At 36.7% G+C, this 22,109-nt stretch overlaps 2 protein-coding genes across 2 annotated transcripts; both read right to left on the reverse strand.

Moving 5' to 3' along the window:
* Nucleotides 1-4,569: 4,569 nt before the first annotated feature.
* LOC113715618 (ultraviolet-B receptor UVR8-like) lies at nucleotides 4,570-9,087 on the reverse strand. Its single transcript, XM_027239869.2, has 7 exons — nucleotides 8,949-9,087; nucleotides 8,097-8,136; nucleotides 7,697-8,006; nucleotides 7,249-7,598; nucleotides 6,743-7,144; nucleotides 5,719-6,106; nucleotides 4,570-5,113 (listed from the first exon to the last, which is right to left on the reverse strand). The coding sequence occupies exons 3-7, from the start codon at nucleotides 7,964-7,966 to the stop codon at nucleotides 4,871-4,873; spliced, it is 1,653 nt and encodes a 550-aa protein (XP_027095670.1). The 5' UTR covers nucleotides 7,967-8,006; nucleotides 8,097-8,136; nucleotides 8,949-9,087; the 3' UTR covers nucleotides 4,570-4,870.
* Nucleotides 9,088-15,978: 6,891 nt separating this feature from the next.
* LOC113717143 (ALBINO3-like protein 1, chloroplastic) lies at nucleotides 15,979-22,076 on the reverse strand. Its single transcript, XM_027241808.2, has 11 exons — nucleotides 21,198-22,076; nucleotides 20,982-21,092; nucleotides 20,747-20,821; nucleotides 20,318-20,378; nucleotides 20,012-20,085; nucleotides 19,816-19,920; nucleotides 18,573-18,680; nucleotides 17,818-17,921; nucleotides 17,451-17,654; nucleotides 17,061-17,364; nucleotides 15,979-16,505 (listed from the first exon to the last, which is right to left on the reverse strand). The coding sequence occupies exons 1-11, from the start codon at nucleotides 21,558-21,560 to the stop codon at nucleotides 16,428-16,430; spliced, it is 1,587 nt and encodes a 528-aa protein (XP_027097609.1). The 5' UTR covers nucleotides 21,561-22,076; the 3' UTR covers nucleotides 15,979-16,427.
* Nucleotides 22,077-22,109: the final 33 nt, after the last annotated feature.

A 22,109-nucleotide genomic window follows, 5' to 3' on the forward strand; every position in this document is an offset into this window, starting at 1 on the left:
TATATACAGTATGAGGGTTGGACATAAAATTGATTGAAGAAAACAATGAGGGCCTACATGCTCCAGTTCTTCTAATTCTGTACCTTCACAATGTGGTTCTGTTACCAAGTCCTTTACACTTATTAATAGAGCCAGTACTAGTATAGTAGTATAAATTTCCCCCCACTAACACAAATTTAAAGTTAAGGTCCATGCATGTGACTTGATATTGCTCTCAACGTAAGAGCTAGGCCCCCTCAAGCTTTTTTGCTTATCAGTCTCACATGGAGTATATTAAAGTTTCTCACATTTAGTCGTGGGGTTTGCTGAGGAAGACTAGTACTGCTGAGCAGTGAGTACTGACCAGAAAAGAAAGGCAAGCACATTTGATGCACTTTTTTGTTCTTTCAGTTGTACTTGGGCCTTGCGTGGCCATCGAAGTAGTTTAATTCTCTGCTTTTGTTCTCAATATAAACAGTGACAAGGCCGCGAGGCACCAAGGGGTCATCATTCAATCATCATTTGTCGCTATACTATACTCATGCATGCATAATGGCATCGCAAGCAAATTCTACCGACAGTTTTAAAATTATGCGTGCATCATAGTAACTGTCGGTGGTGTGGTTGATCAAATTAGAACATCCAAATTCAACAATAATTGGAGTCCAGTCCTTCTCTGTTTCCACTTTCCACTAAATATCCATTGACGCTTAAGCTAGAGATTTCCTATTGGAAACTCCATTACATTCATTTTTACGATTTCATGAAACTCGGGATCCCTTTTTTTTTTTTTGGCCAACTCGGAATTTTACAGCAATATTTTTGTCATCAAAATGAGGCATCCATCCAAGTAGTACGTTTAATAAAACCAGGCTCAATCATACACCATTAGAAAGGGGATGTAACGATGAATCGAGTCTTGCACAAGAGGAACATTTGATTAGGACAAAAAAGTGCAGACTTTAGAAGATGCTGACACTTCTTGAATCTGATGATAAACTTCCAACCTAATTCTGGCTCTAATTTTTTCCTCTGAAGTAGAAACAGAAACATTTTGATCATGGCTCTCAGAAAATGGATTTACTTTTCTTCATGGCCAGTTTCTTTGAGACCTATGGGTCTGCTGTGCCTGTGATCTCATGGATCACATATTTTATTCGGTCCGATGATAAGCACGGGTGTGTCAGTGTCCTCCAGACTAGAGTAATACCAAGACAAGATATTGAGTTACCCTGCAGGGATGTTCATGTTCTTCGAAATCCAATAAATTAATCTTCTGCTCATTCCCTTAAAAAAAGAAAGGCTTCCCCCCAGGATATTCAGGCTCGATTGAGTTAGATTGCCCACCCCTTTGTGCGGGTAAAGAAAGAAATCCAGCTTTTAATACTCCAACAATAAACCATGGAGCCCGCCGGAATTTCAAGAAAGCAGATTTCCGTTGTCCATCCTGAATAATGGTGGTGGCGACAATTGAAAGTCATTGGCTTCTTAGAGCTTCCACATGTCAGGTAGTTAATTGTACCCCACGTGGGGACACCGTAGAGTCCGTACCATCCATCTCTTTCGGGAATGAAGGTGGACATCGTTTTCTGGGGAAGGGCACGCACGTTCTTCCATGTGAGTTTTGTTCGCCTCCCTCTCCTTCTAATCTTGTTTCTATCCCACGTAGGACGGTAGGGAGCTTAGGTGCCTCGGTTGAACGTGGCTTTTCTCATTTTGTCAAATCGCAACTTGGATCAGTGTGGATACTCCTAGTTTCTTCTCTAATTTGGTGGGATGAGGATTCAGGAGGAGTTTGAACTGTTGCTTCATCTAGTCTTAAGTTTATTCGCCACCTTGACTGTGAATCTCTGTTAAGGTTGCACTTGATATTATCTCCAATTAACGTTTACTTTTGACGTGTTTAGATTCCGAAAGCATTCTCCAATTAACGTTTGCAAACATACTAAGCAAGCTTGAGCGTGGACTAGACTCTTTTCCTGTAGTCTTACTTTAATGGAAAATGATTAGGCCACAGCCTCGGCATTTACTATATATGGAAGGAAATCAACATGTTCAATTTCAACACAGAGAGAATTCATGCATATATATATATATATATATATATATATGTTCGTGGATATACTCCAGCCACATATACCATCCTTTATAGCCATTGAAATACAGAGAGAGAATTCATGCATGTTTACATGGTAATGCTGCTGCTCAATGATTAAGTGCAACTACAAGCACAGCTTGCTCATCCACATCTGCGAAGCTGAGTGGACACACTCATCTTCTTGATTATCATTATTGTAGCAGCACATTTTCTTGCTCCTGACAAATCCCAGCATATGTATGAGATTCATATGACGCTCTACCGTGCCTGATAAGTGCCACCAGTCCCATTTTAGCGAGGACAATTAGTTTAGATTGACATGCGATAATTTTTCGGGAAATCAAACAATATTGTTAAATACTGTTTTGGAGGCGTTAAAAGTACTTGGTAATAGTCTTGTATGTCAATTGAGTTAGCAGCCAATCAATAAACCACGAATGTAATGGTCTTTGCCTGCTTCTTATACCATGCAACATGGTTCGTAATATTGGCCGATATCGATACGTATCGGTCGAGTCGTAATCGGAACGAAACAGATCGGTACGATACGGATTCCCAAATCGCGGATATGGTAATATCTGCGACGACTTACTCTGACCCGATCGATATTGGCTGATTCGAATCCGTGATACATAATATCGGTCGATATATCCGAATTAACCGATATATCCGAATCAATTCGGAGTCGATTCAGATATTTTTTAAAATTGTGCCTTTTTGATATTTTGTAATTTTAGTAATTCTTTCAAAATTTTTGAAAACTATTATGTGCTATAATATGCATATCACTCGATATTTAATCGATATGCGGCGACGAATGTGAAACAATCGAGACCGCGATGTAACTGCGACCCGTGATGGTGAACCATGCATGGGCTTCCAGATATGTCGGACAAAGGGAAATGTGAGAAGTCAAAACCATTGAACAAAGATGATGGATACAATATTGGTTATGTGCAAAATGTAAGTGGCACTGTGGAAGAACTCTTAGTTGCTTCCTCTAATCAGGGGCAAGTGTGTGAGTGTGACAGAATGCTCACATTATGCTGCAAACAATTGTTGCCGACAACTTTGAAGGTAGAAAGAAGGGTCTCAAAGCTAAATGTAAGATCTTACACCATTTTTGATTTATCCCTACTAGTCCATTATGCGTATTACGTGCACAGTTTGCCCAAGAGCTGACAGTGTAGTTGATTTTATGGTGTCCTGGTCAGTGGTGGATGAAAATTACTGTCACTAATTTAAGACTCAAAACAGTCGCAATTTTCAATACTTTCGACCACTAAAAAATTATCTCCTCTCTTTCCAGAGGAAAAAGAATAAGGGAAAGAAAGGAAAAAAGGAATTTTTTTTTTTTAAAAAAAGAGTACTGGTTAAAGGGTGAATTTGTAAAAAATACTCATAAATTTTACGTTGACTTTTTAATAGTCACCGTGAGTTTGAATGAGATAACTGGTAATGACATTCCAGTTTAATCCACATGTGAGTGAGGTTTAGTTTTTTAAACTATAGAAACTTACGTGGTAAAGTACACGGAAGGAAGGAAGGAGATTAAACTAAGCAAGCGGCCTGGATCTCTTTAAACGGCCAGGTGTACCTAAATATCAACAACCTGTACCTGTGATGTGAAGGAGCATTTGACAAGTTCAGAATTTCGGGCTTTGCAAATTCAATTCCAGTCAAAAGCCTAATGCTGATTTTGCCTCATTAAGGTTTTAGAACCGGTCCGTTCCAACCAAGGCTGGAAAGTTGGGCTTTGGGCTACTTTGTGTTAGACTATCAAATTTGCCCCATGGATCCATGACGAGAGTATTCATTGGGTCAGCCCACGGATCTAGATCGGCCATTCAGTCTATCCCACCAGTTCTCTGCCCAAGGCCTGAAACCTCACCTGTCTATCAAGAAAAGGACACATGGTACTGCCCTTAGCACCAACCCCTAAAGTTAGGGGGGCCACACTTTAGTCAGACATGGACAACCGAATAAACTGCCACCTCCGGTCTAGGATTGCTACGGACCTTCTGTGCCACACTCTGTCCCACTTTTTATTATAACTACTATTTCTCTTACATAAATATCATGTTTTAATTTTTTTTTTGTTACCTAAAGATCCAATAACTATTAATTAAATAAAAGATTAATACAACAGTTTCAAAAAAGCAATATATAATTAAAAAATTAAAAAAATTTTATGAATTTTTTGATATTTGGTCAGATATTTCATTTTTTTTCAACAATCGAAATTACTGAAAATCATATAACAAACCCGGATATTCCATTTATAGACCACCCTTTCGTACCAATCGTTCATCAACTACTGCCTGTTCTCATTGGTACGAGGAGGAGAGGGGCGCTGCCCTGCCATTAATCAGCATTATCTCACTTTAACAGAGAGAGGCGTGAAATTTAAAAAGCAAAATTAGATGCAGAAAATTTGAAATTAAGACCTCTAATTTCTTGCGCCTCGAGAACGAGACCTCCTAAGCCAGCACTAACAGCAAATTTACACCCCTTATTAATATGGGGATCTAACATTTCATTGGGAACACAGATCACTTGTGGCTTCAAATTAAACAAATCTAAGTTAATATTCAAATTTAACACATCTATCACCTATTTACCGCTTAAGGCGCGCATGAACCTAAGCAAATCTTCTTGAGAGGTTAATCCTGCAGTCACTACTTCCTAGCTTCTTCACAAATTGTCTTGATGTCTATTTACAGAAGGGACGATCGATATAAAACAGATTTAGAAGCACGGATGCTTCCAATGGAGATGCAATTAAATGGGCTTTTAACTAAGATCAATATCGACCCGCTCAGGTTTTGCCCTTTCGGTTTGGTTGGAAACCAGCTCGATTCCAAGCTGTCCTTTATCACCAGCTCCAAATGCATACAGCTTACCAGAGTCTGTGAGGGCAAACGTGTGGGCGTTCCAATATATGGAATTGGTAAGGCTAATCTGTACCACCCTCTCATTCACCTGCTTCAGGGACGTCACGATTTCTGGGCTTAGAACATTAGTGTGCCTGTTTACCTGTAAAACAAGACAACAGTAATGCACATCAGCAAATCACTTTATAAAGAAAGATGTCCATGTAGGAAGGAACGAGCCCGCTCTTGAATATAGAGACTTCTGAGGAATGGATGTTTTCACTTTGCGTTTCGCAATGGCAAACAGCTGAGCTTAACCCTTCTAATTTTAGCACCATCATGTTTCAGGTGTATTTCAGTTTCTTGTAGGCTCCTTACTCGGTTCTAACCTGACACCCTATCTGATTTCCTCAAGCCGCGGGCGTTGAATAAAGTAAATAGAAGAAATAAAGATGGGAATTTCATTCATTTTGATGCTGTGTGTGTATCTGCTAACCTATCATGACTGGCCTCTATCCTGTGAAAGTTGATATTATGGCTACTAACAAATGAACCAGATCAGGGTGACAAGGACTATCTCGAAAGAATATCAAATTGAAAATTCATAAACATCTGTAGAAAGTGAAAATGAATATAATAGCAAACAGATCTTGCAAGGTACACATATAACATTCTATACTAAACAGAACTAAACAATTCAGCTGGATTCTGAAGATAAAGAAGACAACTTGACCAAGATAAAATAGACAGGAAAAGAGAAGATCAAACCTGTCCGTCAACAGCACCAGTATTATGTCCCAAACTAGATGATTCCCCACAGCCAAAAGAATATACATCACCCGCATCAGAAACTACAAAAGTTGTATAGTCCCCTGTAGCAACATTAACCGCTTTGACATTGCTTAGTGCTTCAACCACCTTAGGAATCGATTCACAATCTTCGTTCCCATGACCTAAGCAACCATAACGTCCCCAACCCCACGTGCAAACTCTCCCATCTTTCCCAACAACTGCAGCATGCCATGCTCCTGCTGCCACGACTACTGGTTGAAGATTCAAATTCTGAAACTGTTCAATCAACCTTGGATACTTTTCATCAGTTCTTGTACCGTGTCCAAGCTTTCCGCCCAATCCACAACCAACAGAGTATACTGACCTGATGAGTCACCAAAAAGAGCAACATATAAGAATCATTTACCTATAAAAAATTTGTTGCCAAGTAATATTGGAGCGCGATGGAACTATGAGCGGCAAACCATGGTAATCTAGACAGAGACTCTGAAATCATTTTGAAGTAATGCAGGTGATTAGGAGAGACAACTTGACTAGAAAAATAGAGATTAGAAGCTGAGATAATATTGAAGATGAGATTTTGTGGTTAATACAGAACTCAAGATAGTTTGTAGTTCATGCAATTGAATTCTGTTGCTTGAACAATACCTCACCAAAGCAACAAATAAAGATGCAACAGAACCACAGGCAATATCCTACCAATAACTGTCATTCTGCATATCATAATTATTTTCAAGTAACAATGGGTTTGTTTGGATAGAGTGTTATTTGAAATAACATTGTAACACTATTTGTGATGTGATGTATGTCAGATAAAAAGGTGATTAAGAATATAAAAAAGTGGGTTGGAAAATGTATTTATGATGCAAGCAAAATATTATTTGGAAAAATTTGCTAACCAACCAAATGAGAAAGAATATTTTTCTTGAAAGTTCAACCAAAACCCATCCATGAAGATACAAGTTTAATCTCACTACTCTAATAAATTAAAGGGACTCACATGCCAGTAGGCTGGCAAGCCAAAGCAAGAAGGTAGCAGTATCCAGCTGCAATTTGCACAACAGGAATGTTCTCAAGTGCCCCTAGTAATGGGCGAGGTTCTAGGTCATTTGGCTCTGTTTGGTGACCAAGTTTTGTTTCATTCCCCCAAGAAAAAGTATAAACTCTTCCTTCTCTAGACAACACAGCTGTGAAGAAATTTCCAATTGCAGCCTGCACAACAAAGACGTCTTTCAATGATTCCACAAGTTGCGGAGTAGTTACAAGTCTACTTCCTTGAGCCCCATATTCAGCATCTCCAAAGGAATCCTTTCCAAAGGCATACACCCGACCAGCATCACTAATCAACATTGTCCGGCCAGCCCCAGCAGCTGCTTGAATAATTCGAACTCCTTCCAAGGATCTGCAACATAATTAAAGTTTCACCGAAACTTTACACTAAAAAATTCTGCATCTAGACTCCAGCTTTTAAAGCAGCATATGACAAAATCAACATATAATAACAACCTAATTGGGCGAGGCCGCCAGTCTTCCTCAGTGGTGCCCTGTCCAAGCTGTCCAGAGCTATTAGAACCAAATGAGTAGACAACTCCTTTTGATGTTACAGCAATGCTGTGACCAGGACCTGCTATGGCCTGTGACTTCTCCCTCCTGGAACAGACTTCACCAGCAAGCAGATATCTGAGGACCAGTTTCCAGGAGCCCCCACATCTTTGCTTCAAGTCTTGACGTTCTTCATCTGTCATTGGCTTAAATATGGCTCTCTTTTGGCACATATCAAGCGCTGCAAGCTCTGCCATAGAGAGCTCATAATCAGGGGCAAAATGTGCAGGCTGCCTGAAGAAAGAACAGGTTGCCTGCAAAACCAGCCCAAAAATTCACAATACAATCAGCAGCATCATCAATTCAACAAAGATAATTACCATTGGAATCCAAATAAAAAAGATACACTTGCCTCTAGCTTTGCAAGATCTTGGGGATCCAAATTGCATCCAGTAAGGACATGAAGAACAATCGAGGGATTTGCAGACAATGGGAATTCTCCAGGACTGACGTTGCCATAGCAATGCCGTTGCTGTCGCTCAAATGTAGGCAAGGGCGAAGTAGTAAGAGCCACAATTGGTTGATCAGGAATGACGAGAGCAGCAATTGGTTGTTCAGCAATATTATGGCATTGAACACTCGACGTTCCACTAGCCGTGGCATCCATGGGCACCACTGTCATATGCAGTGCCCAAACTGAGCAGAGAAAGAGATTTCAACAACTGAAGAAAATGCCGCAACACGAGTTCATTAGCACAATGTTACTTCACCAGAAAGTCGATCACTCTAACAAGCAGAAACCAAGTATGTACCTCAAATTACAAGCTGATCAGCAACCTTTAACTTCCAAACCTACAGGCATAACAAAAAAGCACATTATTGAAGCACATTTGAGACAATAAATAAGAACTAAAGAACAAAGTCAAATCCAAGCAGATAAACGCCATCTAACTGCAAAGATGCTGTGTTTTTCCGAAATTCCCATATCAAACAAGAAGATGAAGTAGAAATGAACAGATCGCCGTAGCAAAGGAAGTTCAATTCTGTTATAAGCGAGGAAGACGGGACAATAAAGTCCGATCATCCATCAAACAGAGCTTGATTGAACGATACCCAAAATGAACTGAATAGTATAAAGCATTCTTGGTGAGAAAGTAATAAAAGCAATCAAACAAGTAACTCAAACCAGAGATCATATGCACACCACAAGCAAAAGAAAACTGTTACACAAAGAATTCCATTCTTTCCCCCAAGGATATTCCAAAAGCCAAAAAAAGGAAACTAAGAAAGGAACAGAATTTCAGCAACCAAAAGATAACACTTTCAATTCACTTGCACCATCAAGAAAAATATCATATTGAGATAAAATTCTTGCAGAGTCATAAAACGGCGAATCGGTAACGATCCCAGAAAATTGATCACAGTAATCAACAGTCGTGCAAATGAACTAGCCATAAAAGTCTCATCTTTGATGCTTACAAGGCCAAAAGATCATCCGATGATCAACAAAATAAGTACAATTCATCACAGAAGAAAACAAAACTCAAAGTGGAATTATACAAAACCGTCCAAACTCAACATCTGATACAAGGACAACTCTTCATTCTGTACATTTGAATTGTTACAGATCGAGAAACAAAAAAAAAAATTAGAACAAATATTACACGTGAGATAGGCACAAGATTCTTCAAAACCCATCAAACTTTTGCTGGAGTATATACATATCAGAAGAGTGTGAAAATGGTGGGTTTATCTGATCAAGATATTATCTTTCCTTATTTTAAGGCAATGTTTTGTCCAGATGATGATTCTAAAGAAAAAAGGGATGGGCAATCGGTACTTTGTCGGATTATTTTTTATTTCTTGAAGATAAATTTTAGAGAGATAGAGAAAGAAAAATAGAGAAGGGAAGGGGAGAGGAGAGGAGAGTTTGATTGTGAAAGTGGAAAATGGTAAGAAGATGATGGTAGTTTATAAGAGAAGGAGCTTTTTGGGTTGCTTTATTTTCTCAATTGGATGGATGGTTTTCTCCTGTACGTTTTCCAAAGGGCAACCGAAATGAGTGTGATGAGGTGTCAATCCTCAGGCGAGGGATTAAAGTGGTCATATTCGCTCGTGGCCTCAGCTAAAACCCACTGCCTCCTTCCGCACACAAACAAATAGCACCAAAGTATATTCCACTTAATTTACATATTCTTTCTTTGCATAGACATTTTTGTCCAATTATTTTTCACTATAGATGCATTTTGTAATTACCTTTTTAACCCATATAGTACATCAAGTCCCAAATAATGGAGTGCTAGTGTTTTTATTTATTTATTTTTTGTTAAAAAAAAAATCTTCAACCCAAAACAGATATGCTCCAGCAATTATGAAAGGTGGTGACATTTACACGACATCTCGCTCCCACCGTCTACCATGTCACGTGGTAGAACGTAAAAATATGAGAGTGGAAAATGTGCAAGACTTGTTAGGTGGAAAGTTGAAGTTAATTTTTCTTTTTGTGTACGTATTGATTGGAGAAATGTCGATTACTTCGTAGGTTAGGATAATTTAGTCAGGTCTGCATACTTACGAACTCCTAATTTATAAATCACTTTAGACTTTTCTCGCTGTCAGAAAATTAGAATAAAATAGATTATACAACTGTTATTATTACCGGCAGAAAAAAAAAATTACTGCACCGCACTCTGAACTTGGACCAAAACTGAGCAAGTACTTTTAACCCCCAAGGACAATGCGTAGCCCAAGAAGGTGATGGTAAATGTTGTGAAGACAAGGAGTCAAAATGTGAATGAATGGATCTATAATTTTTTTTTTTTTTTTTTTTTGTCAATCAGTAACTCTTACTCAGTTACTCCTACCCTTTATTGGATCAAGGGGAGCTAAAAATCCCAAGTTACAGTTAGACTTACACTTCATGTTTCATCATCTGATGGCCAACTCGTCTGAGAAGAGTCGATTGATTGAATGAATGGATGTACTAGAATATAAGTAGACCTGATAGCTGACTCATGTGAGCAGAGTTAATCCATCGAATGAATGGATCTACCCGAAAACAAGTATTATTGGGAATATGGACTTGACAGCAGGGCTGCAAACAAATCGAGTTGAGTCGAGTTTTGGACTAATCAAGTCGAGTCTCGACTAAATTTTATCAAGTTCGAACTTGAACTCGAGCTTGAGCTCGACGAGCCGGCAATTTAAAGCTCGAGCTCGAGCTCGAAAAAAATAAAAAATAATTATATTTATTTTTTAAAAAATAAATAAAATAATATTTTTTTCTTAATAAATAATAAAATATTAAGAATATATATATGCAATTTTATTATTAAAATAAGAAAATAAAAAAAATATATATTTAAAATAAAAAAAATATATACTTAAAATAAAAAAATAAAAAATATTATATATATATACTCGAACTCGCGAGCCGGTTTGCGACCTAACGACCTTAATATTTTGAACTTGAGTTCAAGCTTGATTTCGACTTGAGTCAACTTGAGCTTGACTCGAGTTCGATATTGATCGAGCTCGACTCGAGAGCGGCTCGATTCGTTTGCAACCCTGCTTGACAGCTCCCCTGAAATAAAGGAATTTGCCGCCTGGTCCGTTACGGCAACACCATCTTTGAGTTTAGAGTACAAGATGGGGGCTAAAGCTAAACCAACTGCGGTACAAATTGCAAGCTTCTTTCTTGGCCACTAAAACTCTTCCGGGTTTCAGAATCGGTACGTAAGGATTTCTTATTTCAGTTTGATTATCATTAGTTTAGTGGTTTTAGTCAACTTGTTAGATTAGATCAACTTTAGTGGAACTGGGATTAGAAAAATTGTTAAGAGCAGTGTTTGAATCTTGCAAGAGTTATAGGTCAATCTGATGCATGGGATTATGTAAGTAGAATATACAAATCTCCAAGCTATAGGCTTAATTCGTAGGAATAGAAGAATCTAATCCATAGTGAGTGGGTTTAGTTTCTTAGAGAACTCTAGGGACTTGGCACCGTGTACACGCCTGAGGTGCCAATACCATAACCAGACGAGCAAAACCGGCCGGCAGCATGTTAAATTTTTTGTACATGGTAATGCAACAAGTACGTGTGGTGTAATCTCAAGTCTCAGGCGAATTTCTGACGAGTGAAGTGGTTAATGAATTTTAGAGAAGATGCATTATTTTAGTTTGAATAATGAGATTGAATATCAGGCCAAAGCGGTGGAAGATTTTGACAAAAAAAAGAGAGATTATTTTAGTTTGAATTGGCTATCTATTTGATTTTTATGCTTTGGAAGGTTATTTTGTCGTGCTAAAATTGCTACTAATACATTTCCAAAGGAATGGGTATTATGTAAATGAATAGAAAGTAGAATTGAAGTATAAGAAATCAAAGAAAGACTGATCATCAACAAACATGTCATATGATTCTTAAAATTAATTTTCCGGTCAGCCCACCGGAACTGAAATCGCGCAAATTTAACACATGTTTCACACCATAAGTACCTGCAAATGCTAAAAAGCAAGTCGCTATTATCTATCTACCGGAAAAGTAGTCGCAAATTCTCAGTTTTTACTGCAACCTCAATAATTGCAAACTTTGCTTACCACAAAAAAAAATTTAAAAATACTTACAATAATAAGCAACGCAATTACACATTATTGACTATATATGATAAATCGATCAGAACTGATCAGTGATCTAAATAATGGTATCCCAAGTCACTACTTTTCCACAAACTGATGCTTAATTCCTTGACTTTGAGAGAGACTATCTGAAAATTTTATGAAGGAAATCATACTACATATAGAGCAGAGATCAGGTCACTCAGCTGAGTTGATATAAACACACACATGGTTGATAAGAATTTGAGTTATCTGTTTTAATTGATTTTGAGTAAACCTGTCAATCGACTATTATCGGTTGTTTGAATTTGGATTAACAAAACTTGTAAATCAATTATTATCGATTTTATTTGAGTTTCGATTAACAAAAGGCTAGAGACACGTGATAGCTATATAAATAAGGGACAGAGGCTATTTTGGAGATAGAGGATTTGAGGCCCTTAATCAACCATATGTTATCTGAATTTTCCTTCAGAAGATTCCAAAAAGAACCGATTCCTAGCCACGAAATTCCAAAAAAAAAAAAAAAAAAAAAAAAAAAATCTTTGGACAGCAGGGCAGGGATTCACGCAGACTCTATATATTAATGAAATTCATGCATACTTCTAATTTGGGCAAGAGATTATGCATTCTAATTGATACGTACATGCTAAAACAATTGAACCAAACAAACATGCAGCTGCAGGACGGTGCTTTCTTGCTCAGGATTCATTCATTTGGAGTATTTTAGCTAGTAGTGACAAGTTTACAAGAAATGAGTTTGATTGTACTTCCTACCTATCCCATTGGCGTAAACCCCCAAAATTTTGACATAATCGTGTATAAGAATACTTCCACCACCATGCTTTTCTCATTGTGGAGCTTGGAGTCACCTTAATTCTCCATATCTTATGATTGAGAGCGGCGTTCTACCGCAAGACTCCTTCCTAGCAAGCAAGTAGCAGTAATTAATATGTATGCATGAAACTTGAACCGATTCCCACAGACTTCCAAGCCAAGTAACCCAAATCATTAATATATATATACACTTCCTCCATTTAATTAAAAGTGTCATATTTTTCATTTTAAAATATCTCAAAACTTTTGTCATGTTAAAAAAGTCAAAGCACCTTTTAGTTTCTCTTTTCAATATAGCTCTTATTTCTAATTACATGTATGTTACGATTCAAATTTAAATTTTAAATTTGTAAATGTAAAATTCGAAAGAGAAGTACAAACTATATTTAAAAAGTTGAATTTTTCAAATATGATTAAATAAGTGGGATAGGAGAGTATATATTTTTCCATTCCCCTTTGAAGTGACAAAATTGTACTTTTTTTTTTGTCAACACAGGGGTATCCGGATCAATTCTTACGGGATTCGACTAATCTCCTGCGGCCCGGGAGAGGAGGCCCCACTCCACTCTGAGCACGTTAACAATGGAACTCGAACCCTGAACAAGTCAGGAAGATCGTCATACCTTAAGGAGGGGGAGCGGACCGTTCCAGCTATCTTGTGGGGCAGAAGACCAGTCACGTAAAGTAACAAAATTGTACTTGAGAGACAAGTAATTGGCCGCTAGAGCTACGTGGCCTTTTTTTTGGGGGGGGGGGGGGTGGGGGGTGTGTGAGCTACGTGGTGGCTATGCCGCTGATGAAGCATACCTGTGCCGCGGGGAAATTAGGCATGTGAAAAGAATGCCGGAGGTTCGGAAGCAGTCCACCTTACATTTTTGTTGGAGGAGCCGTGTTCAGCTTGAGCTTGTCTTATGATGCCAACAAATACTTGGTAGGTTCTTTTTTAATCGCAACCCTCTTCAGTTAAAATTTAAAGTTAAAAAAAAAAATCCAAAGAGTCGACTAAATTTACAATAATGGGATAAGTAATAAAAAATGATAAGTGAAAACCTTTGCTTTAGTAATTATAATGTGTATGCGAATTAAAAAAATTAATTAAAAATTATATTTATAATACAAGATGAATAAAAAAAAATTTTTTTTTTGGCAAATCATCCTTTGTTCTGCGTCCAAGCAGTTCCTGCTACTCAGAAGCAATCATGAAAGCACAAGCAATATATTTAATACTTTACAGAAGTGGCAAGAATGCGTACTCCTCCTCTAATACTGGAATATGCTGTCAAACTGGCAAACTACGCAGGAAAAGGGTAATGCCTGCCTTCATTAATATACCTTACCATAATTTGGGATTTCCCGCTTACTTTCTTTTCAAAATATTTACAAATTAAATTCGCCAATCATCATCCTTCAAGTTTTTTTTTAAAAAATAATCAAGTTATTGTGAATAAACAAATAATAATGTCCCCCTTTAATATTAGAAATTAAGACCTTTTACTCTTTGTTCTTATTCATGTTCCTCGCCAAGGTTAACGTCTGTAAAGTTTGCATATGTATTTGGTGATGCTCAATATTTATTTCTTTATTTAGTCTTTGTCTATTGCAAATTCCACTATTGGCAAAAGAAAACTAAGGCCTTGTTTGGATTGTATTTTTTATAGACAAATTACTGTAACGATTTGATGTACGTAAGAAAAAAGGGAATAAAGAAATGTGATCACGAAAAATGATGCAATTTTTCAGCGAAAAATGGCTGTCCAAACACCCCCTAAGTTTTTTTTTTTTTTTTTTTAAATTTCATTGCCTCAAAAAGAAGAATACGGTTTGATCAGTACGGAGAAAAAGAAGAATCATGAGGTTAAAAACATAATTTGGTTTTAGGGTCTCGTACGGATAAACTAAGAAAAAGAAAAATCAAGAATTGAAAAATATAAGAGTATCTAAAAGGAGAATTTGATCTAAACAGCGTAGTTGTTATTTTAGCTCAAATTTGATCTAAAAACAAGTCTCCACCAGAGTTCATCCTAAATTAGAGGTGGCAAATCAACCCACTTAACTAAATTTATCCATACCCGCTCATGAATAGATGGGTATGAGTATCTTAAATTTTTATATATGGGTATAAATGAATTACCCAATAATACCTATTTAATAAATGGGTATTATTGGGTAACCCATCAAACCCAATTAACCCATTTAGAATTTTTCCCCCCGAAATCTCTTCTTTTCCCCCACCTTTTTTTTTTTTTTTTCAAATTTTTCATTTTGTCATGATGTTAACTACTTTTGTTTTATTATTATTATTATTATTATTTGTTGGTTTTATCTTATTATTTTATTTTATCTTAGTTTATTAACTTGCTCATTTTTTGGCATTACCAATTTATGATAAATTTTAGCCTATTTTCTTATCTTTATAAAATGAAATTTTAAATTTATATATGAAAAAAATGCTAGGGGTTCAAAAATTTTGGATTAAATTTTTATATTAATTTTTATAGTACTTAGTTCAAATTTTTATATTCTTATTATTCAATTATTAAATAATAGGTAATTTTGTGACATAGAGTATAAATGAAAAAAAATTGGTAATTAAGTTTATTGAACATTATAAGTAAATATTTAAAACTAATGATGGATACAAAGAGTGATATAAATTGATAACTTAGTTTGCAAAAATGAATTTAGATGAGTGTGCAAAAAGTTAAAACAAATGAATTATAAATGGATAATTGGGTTACCCAATTCATTTTTTGACTTACCCATTTATACCTATCTAATTAAATAGATATAAATGAGTTGGCTCACTTAAACTCATTACTCATTTTATCCAACCTAAACCCGCCCAAGTCACTCATTTTGACACCTCTAGTCCTAATGCCGACCCGATTAGGCATTAGCTCGGCTGAGGGTCCCCTGAGCCGCATCGCACCACGAGGTTTGGAGTCTCGAAACTCTTTAGAAAAAGGCGTGAACTCTTTAACTATTCAAATCTATACAAATAAACGCGAATCCGAACACAACTTAAAATAATTCGTTTAATAAACTATCAAACCCAAACTCTATGTATGTTATACGATCAAACAGAGTCTGAACACCAAGAATTCGGCACACTAAAAAAAGCCATACAATTCACTAAATCCCCTAGGCAATTGACAAAGGCAAGAATTAAGACTCAACCTATGATTAACTTTCCTCCCTGCATTTTCAAATTGCAAGAGAAACGGTACAGCAAAAAAATCATTTTGCAATTCCATCTAAACATATTTATATGTGTAACTGAAGCATCATATCATATTTGGTTCTAACTTGACAACAAAAATCATCCATGAAGACAAACTAACCAAAGCATGAAACAAACGCTTTCCTCTAACATCCAATCCCACGTACAAAGAAAGAAGATTTGTTAAAGCCAATGATGCCTACATTGTATAACTCTTCTTCTACCTACTCCTACAATCACCCCTTAATCAAGCTACCATCTAACTACATGCCACACCCTTCTCCCTTGTCAGACAAACTGATTCGTGCACTCTCAACCAAGACAAGCTTTACCTTTTCGTGTCGGCAATTTATGAGCGAAAAGGCCTCAATTTCTCCACCCAGGATCAGCCAACATGAAGTGCAACAATATGCCCAATGACTCCTGATAATCCCTAAATCCACGTATATTAATTGCTTCATTTTGAGGCTTACACACTTTTGTTCTCGTTTTCATCTTTGCCGGTAGATCTGTTATCTCCACCTATCATGCTAGAAGCAACTTCTTCCTGGAATTACACAACATATATTTAGTTTGATAACCAACATAAAGATTCATAATAGTTTATCATATTCGGATGTAAGCATTGATATACATATATCTTCAGCTATCTAAGGAGTCTGGTGGATACATGCACCCTATGCATTCATACATTCATGTATGTACATGAACACAATACACATGTATGAACAGATCCAATCATGAAACTGGAAGACAGTGAAAATCCAAACCCAATCATTTGATAAATAAAGTCCATCAAGATGAGCAACATAGCAGAGCTATGGCAGAAGAGGAACACAAGTTATATTTATTCAAAAACAAAATTTTATGTTTTGTTAACAATATGATGAACAGGGTAACCTGAAGCCATTATGATGTCTTAGAATCTAATACATACATTCTCCCAGTTATCTGAAGTTCATAATAAAATGTCACCATATGGCTCAAAATTTTAAGAAAAGAAGGCAGGGGAAAAGAGAATAAAATGAGGAGTTGAATGCTGAATAACAGATTCACACCAAGCGACAAAAAGATATTGAAAACTCATTCCAAATATTTTTACCTTTTCTGTAGTCCCATAAGGCTGCTGACCAATTGTTTCATCTTCATGACTACCAGAACCATCTGTAGTCCTTGTATCATCCTTGGCTCTTGGAGAAGTAGTGCCATTTACAACCCGATGTTCATTGTTAAAAGTGTTGCATGTGTCAGTCGCAGTGTTCTCAGCTTCAAGTCCAGGTTCAACCAGATTTACTTCATTCTTTAACTCTCCATTTTCCTGTTGAAGTGCAGCCTCTTCAGCTTTCCTTTTCTCTTCCTCTCGTTGCTGCCGCCTTCTTGCTTCTTGCTCCTTTAGTTGTTTAAACCTGAAAATCAATACTTTATAAGACTTGAAGCACTCCTAGTTTAGGTTACATTGGTTGTAGGTACATGAACAATTGTCTGGTTTAACCTTTCTCCAGGACGGAGCCCTTCTGAAGTCAGCTTTTCTCCTTTATCTGTCATTTTTTCTGAAGTTGCTTCAGAGACAGACTTCTGCATTTGGGATAGCTCTTTCCTAACAATATCATCATTGAACTGCTTCAAATGATTTCGTGCGCCTCCTAATTTCTGAAGCCATACTTGTTGAGCTGTGCTTAGTATGTTGTTCGTGAACCTAAGAGAAACATGCAAAATACTATTTCAGACCAATGATTTCATTCAATTTTTTAAAGTAACAGCTGGCTCTTAAATCTATTGTGATAAACTAAGAGAATAACGATGACATTCCAACTCAGAATAGCATAACATCGACAAATCTTAAAGTCAGAGATACTTACCAATAGAGGCTTAGACCGGAAGGAACGGAAAGAGCAAAATAACCAATCATTAAGGGCAGGAATTTGGTAATGGCTTGAGAACTCTTTAAGTTTGGGTCATTGCTCTGACAGTTAAGTGGGAAAAGGTGTCAGCCAACAGAAGTATGGCAGGAGCCTGGTCTACAATCAGCCATTCACAAGTGACAAAAATCAAATGCATCAAAGTTGTCCAAAAAAGTATCGGAAGGAAAAGTACAGTTTCACACGAGTACCATTATCAGTTTAGCCATATATTGTCGACAATACTAAAACAGCAAAGAAAAGATGGCCCTCCTGTTATTCTTGTAAAGGCCTCAAATCATACTAGAATATGAGAAAAGTTACTTTTCTAAAACAATAACCAATCATTAAGGCCTCAAAGGCATTTGTCGGCAGTCCCTTTCCTCAAATGCAAGCTGTTTCTCTTAGAAAACTATTCATTTTATATCTTCCGCTCACCTGCTCTCTGGATTCCTGTCTGCTGTACTCAACATTTCACTTTACACCACCCATTTCTCCATCATGCAGCAAAGAGAAAGCAGTGAAAACTAAAAAACAAGGACACTGAAACAGGATACACCAACAGTGTACACATTCAACAAATTAACATATGAATGCAACATACATACCAAAAAACAAAAACTGAGAGAGAGAGAGAAGATTCAATGTAATTAATGCATGACAAAAAGCCTAGCTTTGATTAGAGTATACCAACGGATGAAAAATTGACCTCTAACCTGTGATGGTTGCATAATTTGGACAGAAACGTACTGAGTAATAATCAGCAGAACTGGCAAGACTAGATACGCAAATGTATCCGACCATCCAAGAGGAGGATGGCCATCCTGAGAAAAAAGAAACAACCTAAGAGTGAAAATACATTCCACTACAGTTTCAATAGGAAAAATCTAAACACTATAGCAATGAAAAGTAATACGAAATAGTCTAGGTTACTGAATTCTAGGAAGAAAATTAGACATAATTAATGATGGGGATAATTTCAGAAACCTCCCCTGAGATTTCTGACAGTTTCACTTGGCACCTTCAAATTTCGAAAAATCTCACTTGGCTCCCCTATTTTAAATTTTTTTGTAACATTTGAAACCTATTTCAAAATATAAGATTAAAAAACTCATTTTGGGAGAGGGAGTACAATTTCATTCCAAATTTTCCCTTTTGTTGTGATTTTTTAATTATCATAACACACTAAATTTATCTCTTAATTTTTGTTGATTGATCAATATAGTTCTTCAATGAAATTTTAAAAGTTGATAACAATATTGAAAAACTCTCTAATAGTTTTTGTGTCATTGGTTAAAATAAGAAATGTTAAATTACTTGAAATTATGAATGATTTGCAATACTCTTAAAAATAGCTGGCAATAATTTGCAACCCTAAGAATACCTTTTTGCTCCAGCTTATAAACAATAGAAACAAGTTATTTTGTCCAATTAGAATAAACCCTCATACCTTTTGTTTTTGTTTTTCATTTTTTATTAATATACTCACCGTTTTGGTAATAAAAAGTAAGACAACAAAAGGAGAAATTTGGAATGAGATTATATTTACTCTTCCAAATTGAATTTTTTAATATTATACTTAAAATGGGTTGTAAATGATACAAAAAGCCTAAAGTAAGGGAGGCAAGTGAGATTTTTTAAAGTTTGATGGTGCCAACTGCCAAGTGAAACTGTCAAAAACCTCAGGGGTGGTAATTCTTTCGAACAGTCCAAATCTCTAACTTTGACGCGAAGAAGAGAGCCATGTCAGTAACATCTAAATAGAAAAAAAATTATTAAAAAAATAACTGAGAACTAATAAATGTAACTAAACAGTGAACTCAAAGTTGTTTTGAAGCCCAAGTTTTATCACAGGATCAATTAAATACATCAGTATCCACAAAAAGTAACAGGTTGATCAGGCACTCAAAAGCCAGAACATTCATAACCAGAAGAAGCTATTATATGCAGCAGTCTTACAATGAAAGGGAACAGCCAAGAGGTACCACTGCCAGTTTGTCGAGCAGCAACTGTCGTGGGACCAGCCAATGAAGGTATCCAAAAGAATCCTTCTGTCAGAAGTCCCTTAAAATTGGAAGGAATGGTTTTAACCCAATATAGAAGTACAACTTGGAAAATAATCCATCAAAAAGTGAAAATGAAACTAGCATGTTACCTCATTTGCCACATTAGAAAGTGCTCTATAAAGACCGATCCATATGGGAATGGTCGCTAGAGTTGGCAGACATCCTTAAAAATGACCAACAAAGTATGATAAGAAAACCAAATTGTAGGGACAGCCTGTGCATAGATATCCACTTCAAGAGACCGTAATCATTAAACAATTCAAATGATTAACTTTCAACCTCGCCCGTCACCTCTTTAAGGGTGCCACTGTTTTTTTTCCCTACTATTCAAGCACACAAATCCTTGATCTATAAGAAAAGTTTACAATCCGGTGAAGAAAGAATAAGTTAACTACCTGCTAATGGATTTATGCCAGCTAGTTTGTACAAGCGAGCAGTTTCAAGTTGAATTCTCTCCTACAAGAACATGAATAATAAAAAATGACAACTGCAGAAAAAAGGAAGTCATGGATGAAAATCTATCAATCTTCAGCAAATTCTACCGGACAAATGAAAAATAGCAAACAAACCCAAGGTTAACAATAAAGCTATTGTCTGTATTGACCACATTATTAGGAACTGGCCTGATTATAATCTCAGCTGAAAGCAATAAGCGTGGACCTGAAGTTCTCAATTTTGTGAAGCCCAACCAAGGATTAAATTACCCTATGTTAATATTCCACGTAATTATTCACTTAACTAGTTTTGCTGCCTCCATTTCTTATCATGCATTATCGAATTCACTTGCGGTTAAAACAAAAATTAAAGGAAGGGTAAACAGTAACCTGATCTCCAGCATAACGTTCCTGAATAGCCTTTATTTGAGGTGCCAATGAGCGCATGGCCATCGCAGATTCCACCTGAAAATAACAGTTTTAAATTGCAGTTAGTTAAATCCTTATCAAAAACTTCAAATATTTGAGATGTAAAAGAATCTAATGGCCTTAAGTATACCCTGTCTGCATATACTGGAGAAGAAACAAGAATTGGAGTTGAAGAAGTTCATCGGTAGTGACTGACCTGCTTCTTTGTTAGAGGAAAAGTGGCAGCCTTTACTAGTATAGTCAGGAGAATAATTGCAAAACCGTAAGAATAGGGAACATGTAAGGTAGAGAGCCCGTCCTTCAAAACCTGATAACAAAACAACCAAACTGTGCTTAAACTAAGTTGTATGTTATTTGCAAAACTAATTGAAAAAAACTATGAAATCGCATAAAAACTGGAGCTTTGATAAACCTTCAACACAGCTTCCATCCCATTAGTGATCCCAGAAAGCCAATCACTCTGCTTAGTTGTGGTAGCATCAGTAAGCGGGTCCGGGGAGCCAGAAACAGCAGCATCAGCAACGGTATACAAGAACATTTCAACTCTGCCAAACAGGTCCTTAATCAATCCATCGGCACTATCCGGGTCAGGAAATGGAACCTGACCCAATCCATACCGGGTCACCCCAAGCGTACCCCGCATAAAGGGTCCATAATTTGAAGAAAATCCCAATTGGTTTCTCCTAAAACTAGGGTTTAGGGTTTTACGCCTGCCTGCAAATGGGGATAGGATTGAATTGGGTCCAATCCCAACTGGGACTGATGAAGTTGACATTTTTATCTGAAAACTTCGTTGGGTTCCCTAATCTTTAACACAAAATTTCCAGCTACAACTTTTCTGTTTAACAAATAAAACTTCAATGATATGGCATATAGAGAACGATTAGAACTGGGCTAAGGTTTAGGTTCGGTGACCAATATTTATGCAGATAATGAGGTTGGGAGTTAAGAAAATATCCAGTTTCAGTTAGTTTTAAGGTTTAACATCCGGAGAATTGGAAGACAAATGAATAGAGAAATGTTGGTAGATCAAACTTGTTGCTTGTTTAATAGAACTCTTGGAAGTCGGACGAGTGGGGTTTGGAGATTTGGACGCATGGAAAAGAATCTTTACCTGTGGAGGGATTATTCAACTCTATAATGTAGATTCTGTAGAAGGCAAGAACTATATATCCTTAAGTTATTTCCCTTGAAAATTTGTTTTAAAATGGTTCACGAACTGAAAAGGAGTGTACTTTTTTCCCCCTTTTTTTGTCGTCGAAACTGAGAAGAGGAAGGGAAATACTCACAAAGACAGTGTGACAGATTATTAGTTCCTATTTTA

This window comes from Coffea arabica, chromosome 11c (genome assembly GCF_036785885.1).
Source record: "Coffea arabica cultivar ET-39 chromosome 11c, Coffea Arabica ET-39 HiFi, whole genome shotgun sequence".
In the NCBI taxonomy this organism is placed as follows: domain Eukaryota; kingdom Viridiplantae; phylum Streptophyta; class Magnoliopsida; order Gentianales; family Rubiaceae; genus Coffea; species Coffea arabica.

Bases quoted from the DNA above. Each gene is read 5' to 3' on its own strand.
- LOC113715618 (XM_027239869.2), bottom strand. From the start codon at position 7,966: ATGACAGTGGTGCCCATGGATGCCACGGCTAGTGGAACGTCGAGTGTT. The intron at 7,599-7,696 runs GCAAGTGTATCT...CTGGTTTTGCAG, and splicing joins AAGATCTTGCAAAGCTAGAG to GCAACCTGTTCTTTCTTCAG. The intron at 5,114-5,718 runs GTTTGATCTTCT...CTTGTTTTACAG, and splicing joins CTGGTGCTGTTGACGGACAG to GTAAACAGGCACACTAATGT.
- LOC113717143 (XM_027241808.2), bottom strand. From the start codon at position 21,560: ATGTCAACTTCATCAGTCCCAGTTGGGATTGGACCCAATTCAATCCTA. The intron at 19,921-20,011 runs GTAACATGCTAG...TCCAATTTTAAG, and splicing joins TTTCTAATGTGGCAAATGAG to GGACTTCTGACAGAAGGATT. The intron at 17,655-17,817 runs GTAAGTATCTCT...TGTTTCTCTTAG, and splicing joins TCCGGTCTAAGCCTCTATTG to GTTCACGAACAACATACTAA.